This window comes from Rhea americana, unplaced genomic scaffold (genome assembly GCF_003343005.1).
Source record: "Rhea americana isolate MKP2758 unplaced genomic scaffold, rheAme1 scaffold_0, whole genome shotgun sequence".
Taxonomy (NCBI): domain Eukaryota; kingdom Metazoa; phylum Chordata; class Aves; order Rheiformes; family Rheidae; genus Rhea; species Rhea americana.
In genome coordinates, this window is record NW_028185037.1 from 15570378 (window position 1) to 15591047 (window position 20670).

A 20670-nucleotide genomic window follows, 5' to 3' on the forward strand; every position below is an offset into this window, starting at 1 on the left:
TAACTATCCATATGTCCTCTTAATCTGTGGCAAATACATGATAATACAACCTTATTGACCCTTCACTGAGGGCAGTGCTAGGTGAACGGCTCCTGCAGGAGGCCACCAGTGCTTAATCTAATAGTACCAGWCACAATTTACACGGAGTAACTCGTTAAGGTGAAATAAAGTGGCTGCTTTTTGGATCTTGAAGAAAAATATTAAATATAATACAAGAAAAACTGTACCATGCAAGACAACCTATCAAGCCACTGATGTAACTGCAATGAAAAATCTCTGTAATGACAGTAACACATATATACCATTGAACTCTACATTAAAAAAAGACCAAGTTTTAGGATTAGTATCTCCAGCCCCCTGAGGGAGACAGCAAGTGACTGTGTGTACACGTATGTATCTGCAGCAGTATACGTTATACACTATTACAGATTCAAACCAAAACAAATAAAAAAATGAATCACTAAGTATTTATAATAATTTAGTAGAGATGAGATTCTTTAAAGGTGTATTTTGAAGGTTTTATGGAAGTAAATGGAACATAACCAAGTCCTTTCAATGAACTTTGTCTCAGTGTCAGGACTTCTTTTTCATCAATTCTACTGCTATAAGGAAAACTTTAATTATATAATGCTATATGACTATACAGAAAAATCCAACTTTTTTAAAAATAAACACCCTATAATAAAGGAAATGAAGAGCAAAAGAGTGAAGAAAAAAAAAAAAAAAGTGCTCCAAAAGGAAAGCAATGCATTTTGACTAAAAGGRATCATTTCATACTGTATTCAGCTTTGCTTTAACATTATATTATACTATCCAAAAGGGTGGTCTGACATTTTACAACAAAACCAACACCATTCACTTTGATATCACATAACACAAGAATATTTTCATGCCCCTTTTTATGGTTATTCATACCAAAGAGGAAAATTTTATATGACTTTCATGAGTGGAATTGTACAGCTACTATCAAACACTGTTTTAAAGAAGTCTGTATATCACCATCTCCTAGACATATCCAGTAGCAAATATACAAGCACTGATCATCCACATCAATTTAAGTCTTAAAGAAATGATATGAAAAACTGATAATGGCCYTTAACAAGGTGCTTGATTATTGTCCTCATATTGTTTTTCACCTAAAATAAGCTCTCATTTTAAATCAAGGAAATGCTGACTTCCTTTGTAGTGATACCTCATCACGTCAACATTGTCTCTTTCAAAAGATGATGTCGTATCGTAATAATCATTCTTAAGTAAAGTTGAAAATTCACATTTGCATTTTACGTTAAAATGATTTATACTCTGTATTTCAGTCATCTTTGGAAGTTTAGCCAGTCAGCATCCCTTCCTGATTTTAAGGCTCTAAAATAATCATTCACTCAGACACTGACATATATAATGCATTTTTGATGGGATGTTGTATCAGGTAGCTATGAGGTGGGTCTGCTTTGAAGTTTGCAGTGAACTGCTGCNCTCCTAAGTCATACGCCAGGTTTTATCTATCTTCTTTAAAGAGAGACTTGTACAAATAAAATTCTAGAAAAGAGAGCACCATGAAATGTCAACTGGGATCATGATCTTAGCAACTCTGTCACTGACACACAAGAAAGTATGCAACATACTTGAATTCTTTTTTATGGGATTAAGAACAATCCTGTTCCTCCAGGACAGAGGTTCTTACCAGCTGCATCAAGAATATTAGGAAACTGGATACAAAACAGAGCTAAGAGAGGCTACCTATGGAGATATTCAAACTTGAATGTACATGGCCTTAACAACCYGATCTAATGTTAGAGTCTGCCCTTCTCTGAGTGGAGGATTGGACCAAAAGACCTCCTGAGGTCTCAGCCAGCTTTGGTTATTTTATGATTCTATTTTCCTCTAAACGCTAACTTCTTATGTTTAATAAAAGCTTCCCAATCTCTCAAAATCCTTTTCAGTTTTGCTAAAATTTCAAGTTTTGTGGTGTTCTAGAAATAAATCTTTTGCTGAAAAGATCTACATACTTAAAACAAGTACCTATCCTCATGCACATTTAAAAGATACAATTATCTTCCTCTCTTCCGCCCCCCCCCCCCCAAAAAAAAAAGCTTTTTTTAATTTTGTTTTGTTTTGTTTTTACCTTTCTGAGGTAGTTTGGGAAGAACTCTTGGGCCAAGTGCAGTCTTTGCAGTTCCAGTGCTAAAAATCAATACATGTGAATTGTTAGTGCTTATAATTGTTACACTTACTCTTTCCCATTTTTACTTCCCCACAGCCATAATATAGAAAAATACACATTCATAGTGCTTATTTTGTATAACCAAATATTCACCCTGCCTGTGGACTAATCCTGAAACTCAAAGTACTATTAAGAAYGAACTGCTTTCTTCAGAGAAAGCTGTGCAAAGCTCATGCAAAGCTTTAATGCTACAGTGCAGATTTATCCTATGGACCACAGCACATGCAAAAATATACTCTGAAAATGGATGAAACTGAAATAAATTAGCTGAGAGTTTCCTGAATTTTTAAGGAAACTTTGGTCTTTAAACATTAAAGTAACTATACTGAATCACTCAGAATACAATCTGTCTTTTATACTAGCAGCTTGAACTTTTCTAGGATTGAGCATATGCCTTGTCACTCACCGCATGAGTACAGTATTGAAATACACACACACTGCAACTGCATTGAAAGACAAAGCCTCTGCTACTCCAAGGAAAATATTGAGTATTGTGGACAAGCCCCACACTTCACACTCTCTGTCAACCTGTGTTATAGCTGTGCTAGCTACTTACGGTGGTAAATAACAGCACATGCAAGATGGGAATAATTTAAGCACAGCATAAAAATCTGAGAGACAGTCACATCTTGCCAAGCATTCCACCGATGCTTTCCTCTGTAGGTATTTTTCCCAAATTAACACTAGGCTGCTTCAARTTTTCAAACATGGTTTCTGAGGGCAACACTTGTTAAAAATTTGAACAAAAAGTCAAAATTCTTCCACCAAACATGTACTCGAGTCACTTTTCTATAAACTGATTATGGGAACACCCCTTGCCCCTCAACACACACAGATTTCTGTGCATAKATTTTTGTAATTTTTAAAATCTTTCTTTCACTGAAGACTAAAACTCAGTGATGAAATTTGTAGGATGAACAAACACCYCTTGACAAACACCTTGAAACATTCTGGTGAAAGCGGTCAATTTATGTATCCCTGAAAAGTGCAATTTTATGCATTAACAACAGACACTGGTATTTCCATAGTTTGCTGTCAACAGCTATGTCACACTATGCCAAGGGTTGTTTGTCTCGAGGCTGTCTAAACTGTCTTAGGTCACGAAAATCAGAAAGGCTTTGAAATCTCAGTTATGAATATGTAGAAATGGCTGTGATTCATTATGCTTTCTGTACTGAATGAGGAAAAGGCTTCACAGGCGTTCTATCTTTTTTATTTCATTTTAAAACAAGCAACGAATTAAAAAGAATTCTGATCTTTGAGGAAATAAGCTGCTCACTGAATAGCAGATTCTGCTAAAAACTGGAATTGTTTCACCCCAATCCAAGTAAGTTATACCTGTTTGCTCAAGCTACCAATCCTATAAGATAATTTGCTTCTTTTACTCAATTTAATCCTAAACTACCATCTGGTTTGGCACCAGCTAAACTCTGTAGTGAAAGGGGAAAATGATCTCACTGGTTGTTCTGCTTTTGTAAAGCTATAATTCAGACAAGATTTGCATTGTTGGATTCCACTCTCCTTAAATTTATGCTCGTGGAACTCCAAGTCCTTAATGTTTCGAGGCTCTTATAGCACAGGTATAATAAAGGGATTATGAGCTCTGCTTTTTCGTTAAAATTTTTGGGTTGATTTCAAACATCTCTCTATAAAAAKTTACAAAGAAGAAAACAAATGGATTTAAGGCATTAAGAAACAAAAATCAGTATCACCTCAAAATAATTAAAATCGAAACAATGAGGGGGAAAAAAGACGAAATGAGTCAGGAACTTGCTAGAATATGTTCAACGGAGTAGAAGTTTTCTGCTTCATCACCAACCCTGTCTTGGGTATTATTTATCTCTGAATGCTTTACTTTGAAATGAACACTTTCAGCTTAATTTTCTAGGTTTGTTTTAAAGAAAATACATCTTAACACAAAACTGAAAGAACAGCCCAACTCAATCTTGCTTCTATAAATAATTACTTATGTCCTTCCAGCCTAATGACATCAACCACAAGTCTCACACCTCTACCCTCATGTTATGAGTATCAAATACGGCAGCAGCTCCTTATGCAGTAGACTACCACTTTTCTTCTTCTGAACACCACTCTCTAGAAGGATTCATGACGTAAAGCAAGTCAGCTCTGCAACCAAGAACAAATCCACTGCCTGTCCTGATAAAGCAGATCAGAGACCAGGGAATATCCTGCAACTGCATCTRCAAGTCTACTGCGATTTGGTTGACTCTACATTCCTGTCTCTAGTCATGGCCTGATCACATACATACATTTGCGGTCAGACAAGAGCTCCCTCACGCTGCCCAAGGCGCACGTTGATTAGAACTGCCATGTAYTGCACGTACGAACTTTGGAATCACAACACAGATAAACGAGTAGCAAACACTGCGTGACAGCAGTAGATGGTAATCCTTTCTTCTCCAGCTGTTGAAGAAGATGCACGTAACACAATGATCTGATGGCCTACGAGCTAAAAGCAGTTTGTGTTATTACAAACTGTGTGTCAGCACATACGTCTAGCAGACTCGCACACTGTTCGGCTGGAAGACTGAGACAGGTCCTCTCTCGGAGAGCTACTTTTATGCCAACCTATCTCAAGAGTGACACCACRAAGTGTTTTGTTTTTCTACAGCAACAGGCATGATACCTCAACAACATGAAGCAGATAAAATGAAGTGTCAGGAAATATGAAGATAAAACTTTTTGTCCTTTTGGATTGCAGCTTAAGGCAACGTACTGTGACCTAGAGGCACTTCTGTATGAGTAATGRATAAATACTGGTACAAGTGATTTGTCCATCCCATTTAAAGGACGGACGGTGTCTGGATAGTTACGAATAAAGCATAGGAAGCTCAGTGAAGCTCAAGCTTACGTGTGGTCGTAAGACATGCAAAAAGTACCATAGCTGGGGTTCTACTTCATAAAAAAGGCTAATTTTTCTCATTTACAAATTAGTTGTATTTAGATAAATTTTCATCTTCAACCTTAGAGAGACAGATTTGATTTTACCTTGACTGCTGAGACATCCCCTCAAACTTGTTCGCAGCCTTAGTTGAAGGTGGGCCCAAATCATTACCTGAGGTGAAAAAAWMCATTTTTTTWAAAAAAATTAACATTAAAGTAACTGAAATGTATCAAAAGGGTATAATTTAAAACAAAGTCATAGCSTTCCAAGMATCCTCTACAGAACATGTCTAAATGTTTTAAAGATCATCCTTTATCAATAACTTTGTAAACTGAAAAAGCTATAGGGACCATAATAATAATCTGAACTGACCTGTCATATAACACACTTCAGAAATGAATCACTCAAAGCTGACATCTGCTGGCAAGGAAAAAACTAAATTATGAGTTACTATTGTATATTTTTTCCTCAATATAGTGCTTTAATTTTCTCTGAAGCAAAAGATGATATTGCAAACCAATATCTAAATAAATTTACAGCAGATGTTTAAGTTTTGCTTTATACGGYACATCTTTCTAAAACCATGTAAGCTGGATTTTACTCACAAAATAACAAATTTCTAAGGATTGTACCTTATTCTAGGGTCATTAAACCAGGAAAAGCTATACTTTCAGTCACCACGTTACCATAAGTTGAATTAACTTCCTGATAAAGAAAGTCGTAGGTATAGTCAGTTCTGGCAAGTAGCAGCAAAATCCCAAACCAAGTGCTTCTGAACTCTTTCAGTAGGAAAGATCTCCTCCATTAATCACCACCGTTCCCAAGGCACAATTATAGTACCTATCTTGTTTTACTGCCTTTTTCACCCCCCCCCTTCTAGACCAGCATGTCTAAACAATCTTAGAAGCAGCTTCAAAAATTAATGTATTTCACAGAGACAAAATCTACCAGGTAGTAAAGCACAATATGCAAAAGCCAGATGCGTTTCCCCAGGTACCATTCTCAGGGTATCAGAGTCTAAATAAAACAGTGGTGGCAAAAATTTAATATTTTGACAGGAATTAGCTTTTCCCCATCAGTATTGTCTGTTCCACTTTGGAAACCAGCTAGTAAAAAGTGTCCCTCTACTATGAGGGCTACTTTCTCATACATAGCTACTCACTCAGATTACAAGAACTGCAGTAAGATTGCAGCCAAATTTATGTCATAATTAGATCTTCAGGTGGAATTTTCAGAAATGGTTAACATTTCCTTAACTCTCATAGATTTCAATTGCTGCAGAGAGGCTAATACTGAATCTTGTTAAAAATATCTGTTTATATTAAAAAAGGAAAAGTAACAAGTTTTAAAACAAGAACAAACACTAAATCTTTCACATACGGGCCCTATGTATAAAAAAAGGAAATTTATGGCTGCTACAGAAATACAAAATAATCTAAATGACACTTTTAATGCATCTTTGAATAGTAACTCAATGAAGTAAAACATAACTTAAAGGCTGTTCTGCTTGAACCCTCAATTAATGTTCAGGTGAGAAAAATGCTGAAATGCAAAATAGGAAAAATGACAACACAGAGGAGCTTCTGGAAGGTAAAGCACCAAACTTCTGACAAAATTCTTAAACAAAGAGCGCAAAGGCAGATAGAAGTAACTCCCTCTTTAAAGAGCTTTTTTATATTCAAAATTTAATATTTAAAATCCAATGTGATTTTTCTACAGTTCTCATCTAAGAAAAGGGGGAGAAAAGGCCCCTCGTCCATCCACAGAGATTTGCTCTGCACAGCATGGCAGACAGGAGAAAAAACAAGCAATGTCCTTTTCTCTGACCCCGCTTTGAAAAGTTATTCTACTACTTTAAAGTTTTTCAACTTCAGTTCTACACCTACTTCTTCCCATATTTTCCTTTCCCTTCATCTCTTAACTAGTATATTTTTAAGAGAAAGTGGCACTAACTTAACATCTGCTCCCATCACAATTTTCATTCTACAAGTTTTATATTCCACCAGTGTTACATTAAACAGTATTAAAGTATTTTAGGTGCTAATTTGGACTAAAAGTTCTTTTAATTTTAAAGTCTGAGCTCCTCAAAATGTCTTCACTACCTCTGAAATAGTACCGGGCTGTTAGAACAGGCAGAATAGGCAACATATTTTCCACATCACAGACTCTGAGAAAGTAGAGAAATGCAAAGATTGACATTATTTTTATTCATTAAGAGGCTTTACTATTCATGAGTCTCTATACTTTTCTTTGTATTAAATCCTAGACCAAATCACACATATACTATATATTAGCACTCCATGATTTAACATATTTAACTCAAGTTTTTCCAGAAAAAAATGGTACTTTTAGGCTTGCTGGAGTTTTGTGTTTATATTAGGACACAGAAAGGATACTCAGAGATCTGAGTAGTATATGGATGACCCCCTTACMTAAGTATTGGATTGCAACTCAAAAGTTAATAAGATTTAAGGAAATCCTGCCAGCTATACTAGAAATGTAGAAAATTACATGGGCCTGTGATTTATAGCTACAGGGAAAAACTGACTGCACAGAGAAATCTTTATTAAAAAGAGGAGGAATTTGAGTAGACAGGAAAATGCTTTCTAAAAAGTTTCTCTCAAAGGTAACCTGTTATACAGAAACTTTTTTTTTAGCAGACACCTCATGAAGCACTTGTTTATCTGCTCATCATCTATATCCTTAACTCTTTTTTTTTTTTTGTAATTTCTCCTGCTGGTGGAAGGATGCAAACCTATTAGTCTTTGTATATGTACAGACAACATCACAAAACCTGAAAACATATTAAGACAACACATCTCAACCAGTTAGGTATGAACACTTTGCAGCAGAGATCTGGCACACAGCCCAAGGAAATGCGTCACTGCCATAGGGAGAACTGCACAGATTTATTCATGTGTTATCTGCCCCAAATCTGGGTCCATMCAGCCGAGTTAGCTGGCGAGAACAGAAGCTAGGTGAGGATATAGATGCAGCAGAGGAGTGGGACAGAGTAAAGGCAGCCTGGGACTCKGGGGAGGTGAGGGGAGGCAAAGGAGGTTGAATTGGGCCCCAGGAAAACCTGGAATATCACCAGTTTTGCTAAGTGAGGCTCAGATACAGAAAGCTGGAAGCTGCAGAGACGGAAGCCACAACTGCTGATCCATCTGAGCTGACACTGCATCGAGCTGCAATCACTGGAAAGCAAGTGCTAGGCAAAAGCAACCAAAGTTATAGCTCACCCATCGTAAAGGTTTCCCCTGCCCTTCTGCTTTGCGTTTCGAAAGACTCACCCCAAGGAATCGGGCCCTTATTCTGGGGTCCGTGAGGTAGTGGGCTTGGTGGGTCAGAGAGGGTTCGTTTGTGTCCGGGGGGCGGGGGAGGTGGCCTCTTCTTGGACAGAGTGGAGCTGCCACTAGAGGTTGGGGTGCCTAGAGGGAGGGTTGAAGGTGGGCCTGCAAAACAACAGACAGTCGTCTTACACACGCACGCGCCATCAACATCAAAGCAGCACTGAAAAATTCACAGTTGGACCACAGGGAAGTGCAGCGAAAGACTAAAACCAGAGGACAAGCCATGCCGAAGCACTGTTTAGATTGAACGAGACATTTACCATGGTTTTAACCACTCTAACCACGGGAATAGAAGCAACCTGACAACAGAATGACACACATGGATTTTGTTTAAGAATAGAGGATTAGTCACTCCAGGATTTTTGATTTTAGGCATTGTTATGACAAAGTACATAAAATCTTAATAATAAGTAGTATTTAGCATTTGGGCTTCAGATTAATTTACAGCAGAATGAAACAACTTCCTAGATACACAAGTTTTGACTACAGAAGAGAGTAATTCTGTTAAAAACAAACAAATAAATGAAATACAACTTCAAACTTTCTCTGAAACTTGCAAATAGGATTCTAAGCTTAATACATTTTTTTGAAGTTATTTTCCTTTTTTTTTCTTCTTCTGTGGCTTAGCTATAGCAAAATACACATTCTTAAGAGTATAACAAATTATTGTTTGCAGGGCATATAAAACAAACATCAGAAAATCTTTTTCTAAGGCTGAGATTAGACATATTATGGTAGCATTGCCTATTACAGCTTACATGGTCAGCCTTATCCTAGCCCCAAACCTTGTATTTCCCCTTGCAATGATGTTGGCACAAACACTGTTTAACAGGATATGGGAATAGATACAGATTAAAAAATAACCTAGGAGGAAGAGGAGTGTTTCCCCTGAACCACTTTACCATTCACCTTCAAAAATGCTTGAATGAGCTCAAGGAAGCAAGCAAGCAAGGCACAAAACTGCAGCATGAGAGGAAAACTGCCTAAGCCAACTGTCATTACTGCCAAAAATAGTCAAAATATTTATTTAAATTGGTTCTATGTTAGTTTGGAATAGCTTTTAATACTTTTTTCCACTTTATCAAAATAGTAATCCTTTATTCCAGTCCATGATTTTGCAGTAAGTCTTGCAGGTATGACAGCTTTGCCATCACAGACCCTGGAAAAATGCAGCTGTCTGACTGTATCGTTTTGAAAGCAAAATTTATTTGTAGCTGGAAATTCAAAGTCTAACATCAAGTATTTTATAACGCTATAGAGTCTACTTACTTATTCCTGAAAACATAACTTATTTGAACAGTATCTGAGGCAGAATTTTGATTTTGTTAATCAGCATGCACCCTAACTTGCACACAGAACTAGAGCTGCTTCTTCAAAGATTTATTTCCAGTCTGTAACAGTGAACAATACCAAAGCTGAGATCCTTCCCAAATCACTGCCTGTCACAAAAGTATTAAAATCAGTGCAGAAAAATCTTTCAGCTGGTRACCTCCTCCTTTCTTCCTAGTCTCCCCCCAAACAAGATTAATAAAACTCCCATAACGAGTTAGTGCTCCAATCTATTCCCTTCCAGAGTCAAGGCTGGAAGGCCTCTCATTGCGCAGTGAGCATCTCTACCACAACACCAGCAGGTATCTGGGGCCTTTCATTAATTGCTTACTCTTGTGAATAAAATTCCTCTCTATTTAATCTACTCTCAAGTTCACAAAGCCATTAACTGACAAGCAGTGAAATGCTACTGCAAATTAATAACTGTTCTCTAATTTTTATCCTTTCTTATTTTTATYTTTGAGCTTCAGTTATTTAACAAAGTAAGGTAATTTAAATCATATTTTGAAACTAGTTTCTGCCAGAAAAAAAAAAATCTTGTGCTAAATCTTGACTGAAGATCCCCTAGACTTCTGCAAGTTAGAAGTCCTCTAGTTTGTTTAAATGCTTTTGAAGCAAAGGTGTTCTGTAAACCACAGGTAACTGAGCATATCTAGGAGTCATGGGGTTGAAGGGAAAATTAAATAACTAGTATTACCAGCAATATTATTTTTAAAGCACACAGAAAACATACATAGTATGACAGCAGAAAAATGCTACGCTGAAATCTCCAATGGGAGTTACATACTTCCAAAATGTCTGCAAGTGGAAACTGCTAACACTTCAAAAGCTTCCGTCCTACCACCACCTAGTGTCYTATTACTTGAACTACACTATATTCTTCAGATTGAAACAAAAGTTGATTCTCTCCACCTTGCAAAATTGCTCATAGTTCAAACTTCACTTAGAAAGTGAGGAAGTATATTAAAATAGTATCATACACTTATTGCAAAAATAAAACTTCTGAAACAGAGTGACAATTTGAGCTTTGTATTGCCCAAAAAATTAAGAAGTCTTCACAAGAAGAAGATTTACTGTGTGATTGTATACAAATATTTTGTATTTCACACTACTACGATGTCTATAGATACCACAGAAAAGTTTCAAAACGTTATCACATCACAGCTTTCARAAGTTCACATGGTGCCCAGCAATTTTAGGGAAAAGGTGTTAACAACCACATCTTTTCAGACTTCTGGCAGGTGTTACTATATTAGTTTCATAGCTGGCTAGAGGGAACAAATAAAYATGAATTTAGGAGTCATAATATACTAATGATTAGGTGGCTGGCAGGACAGTTTATAAAATAACATCTTCAAATTAACAGTAATCAAGGAAATACTTTGAATCACTTTTCAGAAAAACGTACAATATTGCACYGTGTTTTGAATAAAGCCAACATGGAAAACACTCTAGAATCTAAAACAATTTATGGAACAGGCAATGAAGTAATACAACGGTCYGATAACACATTACGTATGGATAAAATTGTTATCAAAGACTTTGTGTGTGTGTTACATGCAATGTATATAATAAGCATGCATTCTCATAATACTGTTGCACAATATTTTTTAATTGTACAAAGCAAGGTAGATATTTCTAAACACTAATCAGAGATCAGTTAAATTTTCTAGATCAAAGACACTTCATGATTCTAACCAGGGAGCAAATAAGCCAACCATTTCTTCTCCACAATCATYCTGATGACTTCTACCATAGCTGTGAAGTTCACATTTCATGAAGAGTGCTTTCTCACACAAGACAAAAAATAAAAATCATCAGTTTGACCTAGAATCTTTTTATTCTGTTCCCTTTGGGCTCTCTTTTCTTCAGTTAGCTGGATAGTAGTTGCTTTCAACACAAGTCGTTCTCATCTTTTCTCTCTTTTTCATATCACGAACATCATGCTTTCATATGCAAATAGACTCAGATTTCATATAGTAAGGTAAATAACTGGAAAAGGCCTGCAATTAGTAGTGTGCTGCCCTTCAGCTTTTGTGGAGTTAGTATCGTATCTATTAATTTGTGTACTGGTGACAACATGCAAAGCTGTTACCATTCACTCAAAAAATGGTGTTTTTATAGTGTAAAAATCTCACATTCATATTTATATTTTACCACTTAATGAGAGATATGGAAGAACCAGTATTCCAGTTAATGGTAGAACAGGTACTGCAAAGGAAAATGAGTTTGTATTAAAAATGGTATTTTCAGTAAAAAATGTTGTTAACCTTATTTTTCAAGTTCTTATGACTATTTCTGCACAGATATTACTAAAAGCCTTCTTCAGTTTGTCTTACTTTAGATCATATATCTTTATTACTGAAAATAAGACCATTATTAATGAAACAATGATCACAGTCACTCCAAACAAGAAAGCTAAGAACATAAACAGATTCAAAATTAACATCTGAAGTACATTCCTTAATTTCAAAAGAATTAAAAATAATCCTGTTTTCAAARGAGTCAAAACTTACATTCAACAATGTTTGAGGCGCCATGCAAATGTAACTACATGAAAACAAATTATTGTCAAATAGCTTTCCCTTCCTATTACAGTACCAAGAGGTAACTCCATTTTATTTAACAAAAATATATAACAAATTTGTAAGCGTATTTTAAAAAAACGATTTCTATAAGCATATAAAAGAGTTGCAATATTACACCCTGAGAGAACTGAAACAGGAGAATCTGGATGATCTCAAAGACAGAAGTAACAGAAATGAGATGGACTACAACAGTATTATGGAGTAAATTAACTTCTAGAGTAAGAGAGGATCTGTATTATAATCTGATGCCTCATCAGCTGAAAGTGGTAGTAGAGACTATCTGTATAATGATTTGGTTTGCCATAGTACAATGCAACCACGGAAAGATAACCAAGACAAAAGGATGTTCTGACATAGTATTTCCAGTAGAAACAGGAAGATTTTAATGTTGCTCCTGCAAGACCCTACCTACAACACTGCATGCAGTTCCAGTCCCTCACGTTTAAGAAAACTGATTTAAACACGAAAGGTGCAGAGAAGGGGCTACTAGAATGAAAGGACAACTAGGATGACAGGAGAAAAGGCAGTTATATTATAACAGGTAAACAACGCTTGGTTTGTTTAGTTTAACAAAACAAAAACACAGGCCTGTATGATTGCTCTCCAGGTACTTTGTTGATATAAACATCAATAGAAGAAAAATCATTGAGGCTAAACAGTACTGTTGGCACATAAAAAAAAGTCAATTTACTGGATTTCTATGATGTTTAACCCTGCAAGCAAGGCAATGAACTTYTAGAAGTTACTAGCAGATGCAAATTAACTAATTTATTTAAAAATGAGTTTAATTAGGTAAAGAAGTAGATTACATGACATAGTATCTGCAATAGCAATGGCCTAGTATTGCAACAGAGGTGTCTTCTGGGTCTACATAACTAATGTCAGAGTTGTGGAAGAGTATGTAAAATCTGCAAACTTATCTGCGTTTGAGCTCCAAGGTTAAATCCATGACTTAAAATTGACCCCTGCCCTTCATGTTCATTTCTTTTGTGATGGACATAGGCAGAATCACTGGAGATGAACTAGCTTTCAGCTAAAATTAGGGAAAGCTGGTTTAGATTTACCTAACACCTATATAACACTAGCAACAGTAGTTAGCAATATTACCCTCCCCGGGTTTGCAATTAAGCTTGTACAAACTTTTATTCAAGCTATTGTGTTTAGTCATACAACTGCTTTACTACTAAACACAAGTAAGCTGAATCTGAATAAAGTTAGATGAACTACTGAGAAAAAGCTGTGGTGCTTTATGAAGCTGCTATACTCTGTTTTTTATTCTGCCTATTAGGATTAACAGCAGAGATGATGCGAAGTAACACGTACCCACAAATGCGCTGTGTTAGTGCAGAATACATTGCCTTAGCCAATACTTATGATCAGTTTAGGATTACTCAGACTTTGCACAGAAACAGCTGAAGTGCAGCCATATGTGTTACACTGCTGCCACGGGAACCTTCACATCCTGACAGTAAATACCTAAGGACAATTAATAATCTTATAAAAAAAAAAAAACACACAAATCATCACAGTTCTCTGCTTTCTGAATATAAATAAAACCAGAAGTAATCTCACTCCAGTGCTTTTTCCGAAATGCTACCCAACTAGTAAATCTGGACTTCCATTAACATGATGTATGAGGGAATTTAAAGAATTCTAGTATTTGCACCTTCCAACAATTATAAATCCATCCAGACAATTTGAACAATGAATAAAACTAATTCTTGACACCAAATCCACTAAAAACCATGGGAAAGAGGATTGTTCATTACTTTAATTGTTTTAAACTTACCTTCCCTCCCTGATACAAAGCTGAGACTCGATGGCTTCCACTCCACTGTGACAYCTCAGCAACCACCATGGAACCTTGCTATCAGGGAACTTCCCTGGCAAATAAAGCCAGCTTACAGAGGATTAAAGGGAGGTGTTTTGGTTTAAACATACAGCATATTTTGGAAAAGATTTATTTTATCTGTATGTCTCAAAGGATATAAAACATTATGAAACTTTCAAAACTCTGCCTTTTTCTAAAATAAGGATCCCACCAGCTATCCCATCATACAGACAGACACTGTGCTCTGCTTTGGTCCTATGGTATCTGTTGGGGCCTCACAGCAGAGCAGAGGTAAAACCAGATTACGCTCTGGACAGAAGGTAAGTTTAGATTTAGTTACGGATTGWATGCTCCTCTTACTTTTGCTTTTTAGGAAATTTAGTACAGAATATAATCCTATGTTTTCAGATTGCCTTACATCAAATAGTGCTCAAAAGGTATTTGTCTAACAAAAAGAGAATTTGATAAGCCACCTTATATGTTAACTTTGACACAAGGCATATGCTCCATTACTACTACTCAAGAGAGCAGACCAAATTTAAGTTTTTTTTTCCCTAAAGAAATAAAATCATCTCAGTTGCAAAATTAAGATGTGTCATCAGAGTATTATGGAAAGGGGCAGGGCTGCTTCTCACTCTTTTAAACACCCGGCGGGGAGAGGAGAAGTGACAAGGTGTAGCATTGTTTATTATAAAACAGGAAAGCATCTATGGTGACAATTACAGTGACTTTTACATACTCATGACTGTTCTTATTTGTCACTTCGTTCCTTTCAAGGCTGTTAAACTATTCCCGTAATCACAGATAGTATAGATCTGCATATAATGGATGTTTCCAAAATTGATTAAATACTTGGCAATGTCATTGAATAGAAATCAACACAAAATACAGTATCACTAGCAGACTATAAAATTTTGGTATTTTTGAAGCAAAGAAACCTAGCCACTTAAACAGTTAATTCCATTCAACCTCTCACTCAGGCTTACACTGTGACTCTGACATTTTCCACTCTGACCTAGCAGTTACTATTTTCAATAGAAGGCAATGTTTCTCCATGTTTTGTGATAACTAATTAATTATATAGTTGAAATATAAATAAGGATTTCTTTTTTTAATCCATGAAATAAAAATACAAAAGAATTCAATCTGTCATTTCTTTCAAAGTGGCTTCAGCATTGTGTTGATTCACTCATCTGGAAAACAACTTGGAGAAACATCTAGGCAAATGCTTAACATTTCTGCAACTTGAACTTATACTTAGAATGAAACACATATGTAAATACGCCCCTTCCTGGAGAAAGGCAATTTGCTGAATAATTCTGTATGAGAACTACAATRTATAATGACAAAGAAATCTATTGAAAGCTGACAACATACTGAATACTGTGCACATGAATATTAGATACAAGCTCCTTAACCTTGTTCAGAAAACAAGCTTCATATTTAGTTCCCAATTCTTGCAACTCTTACATGACCCACCCCCAAAAGTTTCCCTAGGTTAGGCTGAACACTTAAACCAGTATTCTGTTTGTGATGATAACAGATCAGATAACAGAACAGATGAGTATAAAACATGAAATAAAAGAAAGAGGCAGGGGAAAGGTTAGAAGCCAACAGGAAGGACAACATGGCATAGTCACAATCCGTACAAATGAGTTCCCAGTGAAAGTGATATAAAACTCCCCTCAGACTATCCAATCTCATGTGAAAAACATATACATTCTTGCAAAACTGCTTTTCTCTTAACAGGCATCAAGTCTGTTTAAAAGGACAGTGTCCAGGGACTGCGAAGTTGCCAGTACATGACTAAGATTGATGGTGGAACAGTAGTTCTGAAGTACAGCATTTAAATCAAATAATAGCAGACATCTGATGTCAACAAACTCTATTCTGTCCCTTTTTATTTTTCACATTTTACTGAGAKCTTTTCTTTGAAAACAAAGTTAATTAGAAGTTGAGGAAATGAAATACAAAGTATTCTTCTTTGTCCATAGTCTGACTGCAAGGAGAAGCAGTGTTCTTGCACATCCTTTCCTTCAAAGATTTCTTTGCTCTCTCTGCCAGATCCTACTACAGCACTACCCACTAGCAACTTTTTTTTAAACACCTGTATTATATATGCTTCTGCAAAATATTAACAGAATTTCTATAGRAAAAAAATCAACTTTTATTTAGCAAAGAATTTATTACTACTGTTTTTACCCATTCACGAACATATTTATGAATATGAATCCACTACAAAGTTTTTCTTTTTTGACTTTTGAGAGCATGCATTGAACATGCAATTAAACACAATTAAAACATTAACATAACAAGGAAAAAAACCCCACATTATAGCTTGAAAAAGTATAATGTATCTGTTTTAAGAAAAGGACAACTGTGGAAAAACACACTGCTTTGCAGGAGGAGTTTGAGGACAGACTTACCTTTGCCAGCATTTCTAGGAGGGAGAGGAGGTGCATCTGCAGTTGGAGAGGTTGGTGAATCTGTGCTTGTAGAAGCAAAAATCTGATTGGTGAAAGCTCCATAGGAGAGTCTTTGCTTGTCTCTAGGAGTGCTAAATCCAGGAAGAGTCATTTTGTCTTGAGGAGAAATACTAGAAGAGTGACAAAAACTTTGGGGTCTTGGAGATCTTTCTTTTTTTATAGGACTAGGCTGTGAATAGAATGAAAAAAGAATACATTATACAGCTGTCTACATATTAATATATTAACATGCTTGGGAAATAATATAATAGAAYATATTCTAGTAAACATGAGCATAACTTTTTTCTTTGTTAGATAAATAAGCTGACATTCTTCTCTTTCTCAGACATACAACCTGAAAGATGCTCTCCTCTGTAACTGAAAATTAAAGATTGTACCATCAAAAAGGCCCAACAGGTACATAAAGTCAGATTCACCCTTAAAGCAGTAGATACAGGCTAATAATATACTAAATAATGTACTAAAAAAACCTTTTTTTTAGAATGCAAGAGTAGCCTTCAGTTCAAACAGCACTTCAATCAGTTTTCCTCAAAGATCAAATATATGATCCCATTGATACATATTAGAAATAAAAGAACTACTTTGACCCATTGAGTTTATTTGCTTCCTGAACTAGCAATACGTTCAGTGGTAACACTATTCCTTTAAAGGTACGYAATTATTTTTGCAGAAATTTGCACAGCAATCATGAATAGCTGTACAGGTCTTTAGACTGCCCAGGCAGTCATTAATGGTTGTATATACAGCTCCATGATCAGCCTCCTTGCAGCTCTGGTTCAGCCAGGCTTACTATAGCATTAGTCGCTCATGCAATCCCTTGCAGAGATTCCCATTTTGCTCAGTACTGTGCTTAAAAATATGCAGATTATTTGGGTTCCTGAATTATCCAGTCTCAAGCGTTACAGAAAGTGAGAAGGTGATCACAATTCTTTCCAGAGCACACATATAAAAGAGGAAAGGTGTATCCTCATTTTATTACAGAAACTGAGCAGAGTAATTAACTGACTTGTTAAAGTAGGATCTCACCCTAACTTTTCCATGCGTTAAGAGCACCAATTACCCAATGCCCTGAAGTAAGGTCTTTGCCTTACTCCTTTTTACCAGGAATAAACTACACAGCTCCGTTTTTTGAAAAATAYAGAGTTATTTACTCAACATCTAGCTTTTAATTAAATTTGTGGAAGAACTAAGGATGAAAGCTGTGGATTTCTTCCAGCTAGAAATTTACAACTCAAAATTGATAGTGGAGGAAATAACACAAAGAAAATAAACCTATATTTAGCTATATACATTAAATGGTATGCCTTCTCAAAGCAAAGCTTCTAAAACTGAAGTATAAAATGACTAGGTTGACAAAGCAAACTTAAAAAGCAGTTTGCCAATCTTTATTAAAGGCTTTAAATTGGGGTTTTCTTCAAAGTCTGCTAGAAAAAAGCAAGCTAAAAAGGAGGTTTCAATAAGTTCCATCCATTTCCATAGAATGGAAACTCTGACAGCCTTCCACAAAGTTGCAGCAGTAATTCAGGCTTACCTTATCATCTAAGTCATCATCGCTTTCATCAATTTCTTCCTGACGAAGATTCCACTCGTACTCCACATGGACATGAGGATTTAGCTTTCCTGCCTTGGCTTGAGAAAGCTGAAAAAGAATAACAACTCCTACTAAAAGCACCTGCTCTTCCTTCAGCATCCACATGTTTAATTTTGTTGTAACAAGCAATGAATAGAAATGTTTACAATTTTAAAACTTGACCAAATTTTAAACTTTCAGGTGTATCAGACAAACCTCCTTCTTAGTTTAAGATTTTACTTGGGGTATATAGCAAAGGTCAAAAAGACCTTTTTTTCTTTTTTCTTTTCTTTTTTTTTTTTTTCTTTTGGGGAAGGTTTTTTGCCTTTTTTGGGGGAAGTACTGAATTATTCAAATGGGTAGGTTTTTGATGTTCATTTCATCACAGAATTATTTGCAAAATCTATTTATTTATGAATCTTGGGATATACAACTGTTGCCCCTCAAAATCCTTGTGCTGCAGTCACAATAAAGGAAATGATCCTTTATTTAAATATTAAGTGTTTTTTCTCTCCCTATCACTGAATCAGGCTAATATGCTGGACAGAATTCTTCTAAATTGCCAGTCTGCACAATGTGTTTACATTCTTTAAAAAACTACTCTTTCTGCAGCCATCAGCAAAAAGAAAACTGCAGTTCACTAACTCTTGGAAGTAACAAGTTCTCCATTTCAATAGTCAGAACTCCCATCACTCTTTATTCTTGTACAGCCTTTAAAACTTAATCTCTATAATAGTTGATTCAGGAGAGCCTGTAATCAGACAAGATCATCCCTAAATAACACTTGGCAGAGGTAAAAAAGTATTTTTTCAACCTGCTGTATAAGTATTAATGCACCTAATTTAATTGAAATTGAATGGGATTATACAGTTGCTAAGTCATAAAACAGAAATCAGCTCAGTACATCTATTACACTGCAAGCATTTAGACAATTGCCTTCTACATTTTTCTGTCCATGCTAAATCATATGCTCACTCATATTTCTTTCAGTCTTAGCCTCATCTCATTGCCACTTTTAAGAAAAMTACAGAAATAGTTTTTCTCTCAAAAATAAAATAAAAAAATCACAAAAGGCATAAACCACTCCTTTATAGTTAACTGAAAATCCAAGTGAGAGGTAGTCACAGAATTTCAGTTACAGTAACTGAAATGATTAACTGTTAGATAAGCTCACTGACAACATTCAAGCTTTTTTTCTTTGTTCTTAAACACAATCAACTGGCCCACACTAATGGCAGATATTACTCACTAAAGTATATATTGCAAAGAAAAAAAAAGAATCCAYTACAACTGTGTGTTGTACAGAAGTTGTTCTTCAGCTGATAGAGTACTCATAACCCTGGAAAAAGTAATAGCACAGCAGACATGGAAGTAATGAAGTCATTGAGAGTACAACCTTATCAACCATAGCATAATGTTGACTTGGATTCCCAGAAAAAAGGAAAATAATTCTGAATTTTGAAGGAAAATATATCTTGATAGTGCAATATTTAGTTCTTACATGTTAAAATCWTTCAATTACTAAATAAAATATTTTAAAGTTACCAGCTACAGAGAAAGAGCACATTTCCTTCTCCTTGGATTGTCAAAATGAGAGGTGAAGAGTTCTGAGAAACAGAATCAAGAGGCAAGTGACTACTGTTTTGTAGATTCTTCTGAGTTTGTCCTTAAGCTTTTTAGTTCCTTGATAGTACTTGCCTACTAAATGCACGATGGTCAAGCACCTTAGACGGCTGACGACAGATAAATTTGCTGCTCTAATGCAGAATCCTTACTCTTGGATTACTGCTTCAGTAGAATACCTGGGGAAATCCCTTAGCTCCAATACTTTTATTTCTTAAAACTCATTAAGTTTCTGTATCTAGACACCACACATACATTCTGGAGATTCCAGAAATTTTTGCCCTGGCAACAATCAATAGAAAGAAAAAACTCCCAAAGACCGTAGTGTTTAACATTTTTGCTACCCTAGCTTCCAAACATTACACTTCAATTTGTTCGCTATATTTTTTGCTTCTTTCTTCTTTAACGAGGTTTAAGTTTGTTTCAATTCTCCTTCTCAACAGACTTTCAGGACCTCTGAACTGCTTAACTGTCCCATCAAACAAGCTAGAAAAAGTCAAAACAGTAAAACTAAGCAAAGATTCAGACCTGAAAGCTCTTGATAGACTTAATATTTTAGGGGTTGATTTGAGCTCCTGACAAAAATGTCTGTAAGCAGAATTTTTGASTTGAAGAAATTCAGTGACCTAGATTCATGCAGGAACTGATTTTCAGACAAATACTCAATCCCTAAAATATAAGGGCTGCAAATAGGCTGGTTAAATAGTTAAGTATTTCCAGTAGGAAATAAACTTTTTCTCATGCAGTTATAAAGAAAATGACAA

At 35.7% G+C, this 20670-nt stretch overlaps 1 protein-coding gene across 3 annotated transcripts in view; it reads right to left on the reverse strand.

The window, feature by feature from the left end:
• ASAP1 (ArfGAP with SH3 domain, ankyrin repeat and PH domain 1) overlaps window positions 1-20670 on the reverse strand; it is a 59387-nt gene that overhangs the window by 8730 nt on the left and 29987 nt on the right. The window contains exons 17-22 of one of the 3 annotated variants that reach the window (XM_085318024.1): window positions 18245-18352; window positions 16654-16882; window positions 11966-12019; window positions 8420-8581; window positions 5231-5297; window positions 2123-2181 (exon numbers count right to left, since the gene is read on the reverse strand). In XM_085318024.1, coding sequence (XP_085174150.1) covers window positions 2123-2181; window positions 5231-5297; window positions 8420-8581; window positions 11966-12019; window positions 16654-16882; window positions 18245-18352 — 679 coding nt within the window. The remainder of the gene's footprint in view (window positions 1-2122; window positions 2182-5230; window positions 5298-8419; window positions 8582-11965; window positions 12020-16653; window positions 16883-18244; window positions 18353-20670) is intronic. The other 2 variants (XM_085318107.1, XM_085318183.1) reach the window with 2 other exon arrangements.